This window comes from Saccoglossus kowalevskii, chromosome 13 (assembly GCF_978046115.1).
Source record: "Saccoglossus kowalevskii chromosome 13, keSacKowa6.1, whole genome shotgun sequence".
Classification (NCBI taxonomy): Eukaryota; Metazoa; Hemichordata; class Enteropneusta; family Harrimaniidae; genus Saccoglossus; species Saccoglossus kowalevskii.
Genome location: NC_140653.1, coordinates 33,345,872 through 33,358,554, shown reverse-complemented (window position 1 = coordinate 33,358,554; position 12,683 = coordinate 33,345,872). Strand labels below are relative to the sequence as shown.

The 12,683-nt window shown below is 35.1% G+C and overlaps 1 protein-coding gene across 4 annotated transcripts in view; it reads left to right on the top strand.

The window, feature by feature from the left end:
• The first annotated feature begins 1,186 nt into the window (after positions 1 to 1,186).
• LOC102804119 (dual oxidase 2-like) overlaps positions 1,187 to 12,683 on the top strand; it is a 52,620-nt gene continuing 41,123 nt past the window's right edge. Inside the window, exons 1-4 of one of the 4 annotated variants that reach the window (XM_085507243.1) lie at positions 1,187 to 1,474; positions 7,877 to 7,948; positions 8,794 to 8,865; positions 9,712 to 9,783. In XM_085507243.1, coding sequence (XP_085363369.1) covers positions 1,288 to 1,474; positions 7,877 to 7,948; positions 8,794 to 8,865; positions 9,712 to 9,783 — 403 coding nt within the window. In that variant the 5' untranslated portion in view covers positions 1,187 to 1,287. The remainder of the gene's footprint in view (positions 1,475 to 7,876; positions 7,949 to 8,793; positions 8,866 to 9,711; positions 9,784 to 12,683) is intronic. The other 3 variants (XM_085507244.1, XM_085507245.1, XM_085507246.1) reach the window with 3 other exon arrangements.

Sequence of the window (12,683 nt, the reverse complement as noted above, 5' to 3'; positions counted from 1 at the left end):
CCATTGTGCAAGTTGTGTGCATTGCATCCAGGTATCGCCGGTGGATTCGAGTAGTTCTGTAGACTACTACATCAAGTTGACATTTACAAAAATTAAACTGTTATTCAAATCGCAATATTTTGCCATTGTTATTCAAATCGCAATATTTTGCTATTGTTATTCAAATCGCAATATTTTGCTTTTGTCTATTGTCAACCAATGGCCACTTGTCATTCAAGTTAACTTACATAAACTTATATAATACATATACATCTACGCGCCAAATGAAAAATGTCTATTCTATTCTATTCTATTCTATTCTATTCTATTCTATTCTATTCTATTCTATTCTATTCTATTCTATTCTATTCTATTCTATTCTATTCTATTCTATTCTATTCATAAATGAACTACGTGTCATTTATCCTGAATGGTTTTATATGCATTGATCGCACCACAATACCTCTTTGCATTTTTCTATAATTGTTGTAACCTTTCCATCCCATGGGGGGGGGGGGGATTTGTGAATGTTATTGAATATATTAAAAATAGATGGTATGTGATCGCACACACGATGAATGGCTATATTCAGTGACGCTAACACGCCCCAAAAACACAGACCCTATATCACATCGTTGTTTATGCCCTTGCACAGTGAATGAGTCATCCTTCCGATTGTGTGCTTTTCATGATTCCATGCCCTGTAAAAAAGATCCAGTAATGGAGCTTTTTTTAGCTCCATGGTCCAACATTTTCCACGAAATTTGAGAGAAAGCACGAAGTATCCTACTAGTATGATGTTTGATTCTGTTTCCTTCTTTCACGTTATCAATTCATGCAGATTGTGTGCTCTGGTCACGTGGTAGAATTCTAAGTATTAATTAAGTTCAAAAAAATATCACAAACGATTGCTCATCCGGTGGTTTCAGGAACTACTGTAAAACCATTTATTTTAAATGTCATGTTAATTTCACTATGTTTAGGCAATTTCACTGGGTTTTAAATTCACGAACTTGGCAAACAATGAGTTCTATTGTTATTTTACATGTTCAAGTGGATTTAATTTTGTGGATTTTACTTGTCAGCGAAAATGACAAAATTAAAAAAACGAATAACTAATGCGTTTACGGTAGACTACAAGTCGCGCAATGATCGCTGTATAAGTTTTCGTGTAAACAAGCTTTAGAAAGTAACACCAACACGGATTTGGTTGCAATACAATATAGACTTCAAGGAAACGGCATACGAGGTTGAGAAGGTACGATCAACAGTTCAAGTCATTTCGCCGCATTTGGTTGCGGGAAGTATATGGTTACTGGTAAAATTGTCTACACAACATCGCCCATTCTAGCTTGCAGATCTGACTGGAAGGGTCTCACGATCTCACTATCAATGATGACACAGTGTGTTACCTGCATCGTATTATTTGTTGGTTTAATTGGCTCAGTGCATTGTCAGACTCCAACAGTGGATACACCTACCACACGGCAAACTGGTAAATATCATGTAGTTTCACTTGTTATTCAAGTAACTTGTTATGTAAAAGGAATACTATATATTAAGTTGCCTGACTTCTTCCCTTACTTAATATAGAAATTACACATAGGGTTTAATCTCCAAATCAAGTGACAATCGCCTAAACTTGACGTTGTGGTGGAGAGACCTTGCTCGGTATGGAATGGTATTTGTTACCCGGAAGTACAATTGGAATATATGCGTTGACTCCCGTTAACTCCTAGTCCGGTTTTTCCACCAAGCCATTGTAAACGCCACTATTCATATGCAAATTTACATTCTCGACTCAATGTTGAGCTTGTTGTCGTTATTGTCTGTGCCCAAGCTACAGCCTTGCTCTCAGGAATTGCATGTGCTCGAATATATAGAGATACTATTTTTTTTGTGAGAGAATTTGTATTTATTTATTTATCTGTGTAACCTATTTTAATCAGACTCACTGTTTAACTAAAAAAAAATTATCGAATGTGGCGCAAAAAAATAGCATTACGTAACTTCAACAATAAATTTGATTACAATAATAACTTTAATAATAACTTTATTACACACCTTAACCATCTGTGGATTTAGTAAGGTAAAAAAATGATAAAAAAGGTAATAGTATTAGGGAAAATACAGGAAAGGAAACGAAAACAGTGTTTCAGGGCAGTATAAAATATTTGTCTTGATTCCTGGCTGGTATTACTATTAAACCATTTCCATTACCTACAAACCAATATTACTTGTAAATAATTAGGAAGCCGGCATCACTTGGCAACAATTTGTTCGTATGACCGGCCATGAACCGGCCAAGGCTTTAGCGAAACCGTGTTGAATTCGGATGATAAATGGTTGCGCCTGTCCTGCTTTCCAGTGACAGCGGATGTCCAGAATAAACAGTTTCCCAGCAGCCTTTGCAATGTTTCAAAGATGGCGGATATCTTGAAAACTTGCCTTCCATGCGTACATATAATATTATAAATATTGATCCGATATGAATGAATCGTATCTAACCAGGTAAATATTGTGTGACCTATGTCACTGACAAACTGTATTCCACCGTCATACTTGGAGCGGATTTACCTGTGAATCATCATAGAGTAAAACTTCTGATCTTCACATTCATTCATTCTGTAATTACGATTTTAGCTGGGACACTTCATAAACCGATTCCGGGAGCCGATTAGTGTTCAATCACAGAGTTTCTATATACTGTATATGTTTATATAGTGTTGCTTCAGAGGTTAGATGTGTAGTAAGCAAAAATGGTGCGCAAAATTTAGTAAGAGATTTTAATACAGTCGATCTCGGCCAGATGGAATCGCCGTGGTGTGAAGTGTTCGAAGGATGAGTTAATATTATCACCTTCTTTCACGCTAGCCTGACATGTAGGCATGAGTAGCGACCCCACCGGCCGAACGGCATTAGACTCCACTGACGCCTGACATGTAGGCATGAGTAGCGACCCCACCGGCCGAACGGCATTAGACTCCACTAACGCCTGACAGAAAGTGTATGTCTCGTCAGCAAGATCAATACTGCAAATTTGCAAAGTTCACGCCTTCTTGCAATGAGTTGCGATGAATATTTATTTTGGTGGTCATGATAACCTAATGTAATTTTGGTAACATTGTCAATCATGAAATTAAGGTATTTGATAAGTAAATACCACTTAAAAACAGTAACAAAATTGTGTTTCCAGTGTCAGCAAAAATCACAGACTGTTTTCAACAAGATGATAAACATTGGGTGGAAATTTGCTGGCACCTTATCACGCATTTATAGTATATTTATTGCATCTTTAGAAATACAGTATTCCTATCAGTACAGTAGCAATAAAAGTATAACATGATTTATGATTATGTCAACAAATAAACTTTGCTGTGAATGGTTACTCTTTGATGGCTGTCACTGTCAGACATTCCTGCAATTTGAATGGTATCGACAACAACTCTTCAGGGGAAGTGAAAAACTACATCGTTTTGTCAGGAGTGTGTTGGGTTTGGATCACCTATGCGCACCTCACGCGACCTTGTCAGGCTACTTTCATGTTTTTGACTCCTGTATGTGAATCACACAATGGAAGTCCTTGCAGTTAGTGTGTCTGTATATCTGTTTTACTGATATCTCAAGAACCACATGTTGGTTTTTGAAACTTGATACTCTGGCCTAATTTGCATAATGATTACTGGTAGTCAGCTTCCAGCTTTTCCAATAATATCTCAAATACCAATCATCACATTACATTGAAACTTGGTACACAAAACAATGCACAGACCTGATAAGTTTTGGGTTAATAGCCATGCATATTAATTACCTAATTTGCATAATTAGTAAATTGTTGGCTTTTCCTGTGATATTTATAGTACCTTGGTACATATATATACTCTCAAAGATTGCAACAATCTAATGTAATCTATTTTTTTTAATTTGCATAATATACAGTAATTAGCAAAATTTAAGCATTTTCACTTGTTTCTCATGTACTATTCAACAGATTTCAATGAAACTTGGTACATAGATGCTTGACTTATTTTTAGATTGAAGTCCAGTGCATATTATTTACCTATTTTGCATATTAATTAGCCAACTTCTTTTTCAAGAACCATTCCATGGATTTCAATGAAATTTGATACACAGATTCTCCAGGACAATGCACAAACCTGATTATTTTTTTATTGAGATAACAGGGATTGCGTTAACCCTATATTTTGCTTCCCGGACTCCAATTATTGAAGAGGGATCGAATTTTTCAGCCAAGCTAGGGTCCAATCCCTTATAAAGTTACCCAGGGTAAAATTTCAATTTCTTAAAACTTTGTAAGTTGGACTCGTCTTGCTAAGACACTAGCGCAAACCCTGAGATAAATATGAGATGGCTAATGTTTCAGATGATTATATATGGTTATGTGACCTCAATAATATACATAACTGTAATGTCTTGAGTACTTTTACAGATAGGAGCATGCAACTGGTGCTATAATTTTGTTGTCAGACAAGATATATGGTGATCAAAATATATGGCGACCAAAAGTCATATTTCATTGAATATTTATAATTGTTAAACCATAGCTACTTGGAACCCCATCTGGTTCACTATTTGCAGTTTTATTTTTAAATGCTGTATTTGCTCTAATAGTGTGTAAATATGTAGTAAATACAGCATTCCTTATTTGTACTTCTTGCCTCCAATACCAAAAACACACAGGTTCTTTATGAGCTTTCTTTGATTATATAGTGTCTTTCTATTTTCAGATCATATATATGCCACACAACAATCTGTCTACAAGTCTGTAGTAAAAATATAGAATGTATCATGACTCCCTCAAATGTCAGATGTGCCGTCTAGAAGGCAGCTGAACATTAATTTCTCTCTATACTACATAACTCATGAAATGTAATTTTCAGAAACATTAGCTTTACAAATCCATTATTTTGAATTGAATTAATTTCACCACATGCAAAAGGCCATTTACCAGTAAGTTAGACATTACAAGTCGTGTCGTGGGTTTCAGTTTTTGAAGTCATTATAATTATTTATTGTGATCATATCCTGAAATGTATGTGTTTGGTGTGTTTTGTAGCACAATGTTACAAAGAATGCGGAAATAGTGTCTCCCATGTCATGCTCCGTATGCACCATATGCAAACAACTTTAGTGCATACATTTGATTGTCAGATCATATGGTTGTCAGAACATATGGTTGTCTAAACATTTGATTGTCAAAACATTTGATTATCAGAACATATGGTTGTCAGAACATTTGATTATCAGAACATATGGTTGTCTAAACATTTGATTGTCAGAACATTTGATTATCAGAACATATGGTTGTCAGAACATTTGATTGTCAAAACATATGGTTGTCAGAACATTTGATTGTTAAAATATTTGATTGTCAGAACATATGGTTGTCAGAACATTTGATTGTCAGAACATTTGATTATCAAAACATATGGTTGTCAGAACATTTGATTGTCAAAACATGATTGTCAGAACATTTGATTGTCAAAACATTTGATTGTCAGAACATATGGTTGTCAGAACATTTGATTATTAGAACATATGGTTGTCAGAACATTTGATTATCAGAACAACATATGGTTGTCAGAACATATGGTTGTCTGAACATTTGATTGTCAGAACATATGGTCGTCAGAACATATAGTTGTCAGAACATATGGTTATCAGAACATTTGATTGTTAAAATATTTGATTGTCAGAACATATGGTTGTCAGAACATTTGATTGTCAGAACATTTGATTATCAAAACATATGGTTTTCAGAACATTTGATTGTCAAAACATATGGTTATCAGAACATTTGATTGTCAGAACATTTGATTGTCAGAACGTATGGTTGTCAGAACATTTGATTGTCAGAACATATGGTTGTTCGAACATTTGATTATCAGATCATATGATTGTCAGAACATTTGATTGTCAGTATATTTGATTATCAGAACTTATGGTTATGAGAACATTTGATTGTCAGAACGTATGGTTGTCAGAACATTTGATTGTCAGAACATATGGTTGTCAGAACATTTGATTGTTCGATCATATGGTTGTCAGAACATTTGATTGTCAGAAAATTTGATTGTCAAAACATTTTGATTGTCAACATTTGATTGACAGAACATATGGTTGTCAGAACATTTCATTGTCCGAACATTTGATTATCAGAACATTTGGTTGTCAGAACACATGTTTATCATAACATATGGTTGTCAGAACATTTGATTATCAGAACATATGGTTGTCAGAACATTTGATTGTCAGTATATTTGATTATCAGAACTTATGGTTGTCAGAACATTTGATTATCAGAACATATGGTTGTCAGAACATTTGATTGTCAGAACATTTGATTGTCAGAAAATTTGATTATCTTGTCAGAACATTTGATTGTCAGAACATTTGGTTGTCAGAACATATGATTATCAGAACATTTGATTATCAGAACATATGGTTATCATAAGATATGGTTGTCAGAACATTTGATTATCGGAACATATGGTTGTCAGAACATTTGATTATCAGAACATATGGTTATCATAACATATGGTTGTCAGAACATTTGATTGTCAGAACATTTGATTGTCAGAATATGAGGTTGTCAGAACATGAGGTTGTCAGAACATATGGTTAAAACATTTGATTGGCAGAACATATGGTTGTCAGAACATATGGTTATCATAACATTTGATTGGCAGAACATATGGTTGTCAGAACATTTGATTGTAAGAACATTTGATTATCAGAACATTTGATTGTCAAAACATTTGATTGTCAGAACATTTGATTATCAGAACATATGGTTGTCTTAACATTTGATTGTCAAAAAATATGGTTGTTTTAACATTTGATTGTCAAAACATATGGTTGTCAGATCATTTGATTAACAATGTTGATTATCAGAACATTGTTGGAATATCCACCAGATTGTCATACATGGATATGATTGATACATCTTACATTGTCTGGACTACCATATTTGTTCTATTAGTATCGTTTGTGTAAATTACAAAGTAATATATATAATAAGTAATATTTTAATGATTCAATATACAACAAATGTGATATTTGGTTCAAATTTACTTCTATTGGAGATGTGCTTCTACCGTCGTTAATCAGGACAGTTAGGTATAAATTATACAACTCTATACATCTAGTAATGTTTTCTGTTTTAGTTTTATGTTCAATATTTTATTTCTGGCATACATTGTACTAGTGGTGTTTTGTGGTGTTTTTGGTTGGAATATGTTCTAGGCCTTGTCTGTCAGTCTACACAGCTGAGTAGGCATCTAATCCTATTCTTGTTCACAATCCTATATGCAAAATGATAAAAGTGAAGAGAGTGTATATTTATGTACATCAGCTGTGAAACTGACCGGAAAACAAAATAAATACCTTCAGGAGAAGATTGCATGCTATTGTTCACTCAACAGCAACTTAGACTTGTTAGATCTTTGTTTTCAATAGATTTTGGATGTTTCTGTTAACATCCAGCCTGTACACCAACGTTGCTATGTACACTGATAGCTGAAGCCCAAAACAATGCAAAACCATGGCTATCATTGTACCAGTATTCTATCTCTGATACACACCTGTCCTACTACATGTACCATCATCTGTCTTACCTGGCCTCCCTATGGCCCTATCATTCCTTGCAGAATTGTCTGTCACATAGTATGTGTACTGGAGTCTTGGTGGATGATAACCAACATTTTCTTCTTTACTGACAGTACTACACAGATTCAGGAGTTGCTGAATGTGTATGTGCGATAATAACAAGAAATAACATGTTATGCAATATACAATGTAGTTACTGTGCTTCTTTCGGACAAAGAGAACAGATGCAGAATGACATCACTGATCGTTATACCATTTTAACTTCCAGATATTTCAACTCCTGACAACAGGGGTACAACAGCACAAGACATTGTGTCTACGGGTACTACCGTCTCTCAAGGTAATCCCCTGCGATGATTTAAACATGCCGATCGACCCAATCATATTAACAGGACTATAGGTGGTTGCAGTTCCTACTGCCTCTACCTTTAATTCATTTTACATATGCTGCTTAACCAGTTTCCACGTTGCATATACTGTGTTTAGTTACAGTTCTTGTTGCTTCTATCATATCATACACACTTATACAGTACATGTACTAACATTGTCCTGCTGTACTAAAATTTTCCATTTCTTACAGCATATAAGTGTGTTTATATTCACTTTGTATGTAACGAGTCATGGAATATGTCTTTTTTGTGCAACATGTCAATCACATCTCACCATTTTTTGTCAAATAAACAATATTTCATTGCATGCATGGGCATCATAAAACACCATGTTAATATGGTTTACAAGTGATGTGAACAATACACATAAAAAATATATAATTTATGCAAAATTATAATGTAAGCTACATGATAACCATAACCCTTTAAAAAGTGGTAGTCGTCGCGCAGCGCGTGTTCGAATTTCATGTAAACAAACAATGTATTTTACACGTGTTGTATACGTCGCTATGAGTCCCATATCGGACATGATGCGGCACGACGACTGCCGCCTTTTAATGTTCAATTAGATCAAATCTGTATACATGAACATGTGATTGAATTTGTAACCTAAAAAGTACCAGGATGTATGACTTTTTGAGGCCTTCCATATAAGGTCATTTGTGAATATGCGTGGTTACATTAATAGAAGTGTATTTATAAGTTTACTTACAACAGTTTTGTCATTGATCCTCACCCAACAGCTCCCAGATGAGCAGAATTGCATTGCTGATTGTTATGTCATTTTAACTTCCAGATATTTCAACTTCTGACAACAGGGGTACAACAGCACAAGACATTGTGTCTACAGGTACTACCATCTCTCAAGGTAATCCCCTGCGATGATTTAAACATGCCGATCGACCCAATCATATTAACAGGACTATAGGTGGTTGTACTTCCTACTGCCTATACATTTCACTTCATTTTACATATGCTGCTTAACCAGTTTCCACGTTGCATATACTGTGTTTATTTACAGTTCTTGTTGCTTCTATCATACCATACACACTTATACAGTACATGTACTAACATTGTCCTGCTGTACTAAAATTTTCCATTTCTTACAGCATATAAGTGTGTTTATATTCACTTTGTATGTAACGAGTCATGGAGTATGTCTTTTTTGTGCAACATGTCAATCACATCTCACCATTTTTTGTCAAATAAACAATAATTCATTGCATGCATGGGCATCATAAAACACCATGTTAATATGGTTTACAAGTGATGTGAACAATACACATAAAAAATATATAATTTATGCAAAATTATAATGTAAGCTACATGATAACCATAACCCTTTAAAAAGTGGTAGTCGTCGCGCAGTGTCTGTTGAAATTTCATGTAAATAAACAATGTATTTGACATGCGTTGTGTACGTCGCTATGAGTCCCATATCGAACATGATGCGGCACGACGACTACCGCCCTTTAATGTTCAATTAGACCAAATCTGTATACATGAACATGTGATTGAATTTGTAACCTAAAAAGTACCAGGATGTATGACCTTTTGAGGCCTTCCATATAAGGTCATTTGTGAATATGCGTGGTTACATTAATAGAAGTGTATTTATAAGTTTACTTACAACAGTTTTGTCATTGATTCTCACCAAACAGCTCCATGATGAGCAGAATTGCATTGCTGATTGTTATGTCATTTTAACTTCCAGATATTTCAACTTCTGACAACAGGGGTACAACAGCACAAGAAATTGTGTCTACAGGTACTACCATCTCTCAAGGTAATCCCCTGCGATGATTTAAACATGCCGATCGACCCAATCATATTAACAGGACTATAGGTGGTTGTACTTCTTACTGCCTATATGTTTCACTTCATTGACTCCCGTGTGCGAAGCACAAAAGGGAGTCTTTGCAGTTACCCTGTCTGTATGTCTGTATGTCTGTATGTCTGTATGTCTGTCTGTCTGTCTGTATGTATGTATGTATGTATGTATGTATGTATGTATGTATGTATGTATGTATGTATGTCACTTTTTTGTTCCACCGTTATCTCAAGAACCACTAATCAAATTTTGATGAAACTTGGTACATAGATGCTCTGGGATAATGCGCAGAGTTGATTAGGTTTTGGTAAAAATCTATGAATATTAATTACCTAATTTGCATGATAATTAGCTGATTTTTAGCTGTTCCAAGACTGTTCCACTGATATCTGAAGAACCACTCATTGGATTTTGATGAAATTTGGCACATGGATGCTCTGAACTAGTGCACAGATTTGATTAGTTTTGGGTAAAAATCTATGAATATTAATTACCTAATTTGCATGATAATTAACTGATTTTAAGCTGTTCTATGACTTTTCCACTGATTTTTGAAGAACCACTCATTGGATTTCAATGAAACTTGGCACATGGATGCTCTGAACTAATGCACAGATTTGATTAGTTTTGTGTAAAAATCTGTTAATATTATTAATTACCTAATTTACATAATGATTAATCAATTTTCAGCTTTTCCACTGATATCTCAAGTACTAATCATAACATTTCAATAAAACTTGGTACATAGGTGTCCTATGACACTGCACAGACCTGATGGTTTTTAGGGTAATATCAGTACATATTAATTACCTAATTTGCATAATTAATTAACTTTCAGCTTTTGATATTTTGAGTAGTAATGATCACGTTTCAATGAAACTTGGTACATAGTTACTTGAGGACTGTGCAGAGACCTAATTAGTTTTTTGGTAAATATTTGTGCATATTAATCACCTTATTAGCATAATTAGTTAATTTTCAGCTTTTCACCTGATATCTCAAGTACTAATCATCACATTTCAATGAGACTTGTGACATAGATATTCTAGGACTATGCAGAGACCTGATTAATTTTGAGATAAAAGATTGTGCCTATTAATTACCTAATTTGCATAATTAGTTAATTTTTTGCTGTTCTATGGCTGTTGCACTGATGTCTAAAAACCACTCATTGGATTTCAATGAAACTTTTAAATCACATTTCAATGAACCTAAGACTATGCACCATATTAGTTTTTGGTAAATATTTAATATGCTTCTTAATCACCTAATTAACATAATTAATTAATACAGATATCTCAAGTATTGATCATCACATTTGAATAAAACTTGGTACATAAATGCTCTAGGACAATAGACAGCCTGATTAATTTTGGGTTAAAATCTGCTCATATTAATTCTCTAATTAGCATAATAATTAATATTTTTTTGGTTCTAATCACATTCCAATGAAACTTGGTACATTGTGCAGACCTTATTAGTTTTACACCTAAATCTGTTCATATTAGTTACCTTATTTGCATAATTAGTTTTCAGCTATTCCATCAATATATCAAGTATAAGTTATTTTGAATTATTTTTAATGTGTCTCCAAAACTCTCAGCACACGGGAGTTCTTTCTAAGCTTTCTTTGATTTTACATATGCTGCTTAACCAGTTTCCACGTTGCATATACTGTGTTTAGTTACAGTTCTTGTTGCTTCTATCATACCATACACACTTATACAGTACATGTACTAACATTGTCCTGCTGTACTAAAATTTTCCATTTTCTTACAGCATAGAAATGTGTTTGGAGTATGTCATTTTTGTGCAACATGTCAATCACAGCTCACCATTTTTTGTCAAATAAACAATATTTCATTGCATGCATGCATGGTCGTCATAAAATACCATTAGCCCAAATCACAAAAATCTTCAATCCAAGATTTGTTTCTCAAATTCCTAGCAAGAGTAGTTTCTATTACTTCTAAGTTACTCAATGCCAAATGGAATCAGAGATGGTTCTTAAAATTATGGGATATGCTTGGTCATCTCTTTAACAGCATCACCATTGGGCTGACTTGAGCAAAATGTCATCTCCTTGATTCCCTCTTCCAAACCCAAACAATGGCCAATTTGTGTGAAATATACCGGTAAACCCTGGTATACATTTGAAAATTGTTGCCTTGCATGTTTGGGGTGAATTGGCCTTGCATGTTTGGGGTGAATTGGCGTTGCATGTTTGGGGTGAATTGGCCTTGCATGTTTGGGGCGAATTGGCCTTGCATGTTTGGGGTGAATTGGCGTTGCATGTTTGGGGTGAATTGGCCTTGCATGTTTGGGGTGAATTGGCCTTGCATGTTTGGGGTGAATTGGCCTTGCATGTTTGGGGTGAATTGGCCTTGCATGTTTGGGGTGAATTGGCCTTGCATGTTTGGGGTGAATTGGCCTTGCATGTTTGGGGTGAATTGGCCTTGCATGTTTGGGGTGAATTGGCCTTGCATGTTTGGGGCGAATTGGCGTTGCATGTTTGGGGCGAATTGGCCTTGCATGTTTGGGGTGAATTGGCCTTGCATGTTTGGGGCGAATTGGCGTTGCATGTTTGGGGCGAATGGGCCTTGCATGTTTGGGGTGAATTGGCCTTGCATGTTTGGGGTGAATTGGCGTTGCATGTTTGGGGCGAATTGGCCTTGCATGTTTGGGGTGAATCGGCCTTGCATGTTTGGGGCGAATTGGCCTTGCATGTTTGGGGTGAATTGGCCTTGCATGTTTGGGGTGAATTGGCCTTGCATGTTTGGGGCGAATTGGCCTTGCATGTTTGGGGCGAATTGGCCTTGCATGTTTGGGGCGAATTGGCCTTGCATGTTTGGGGT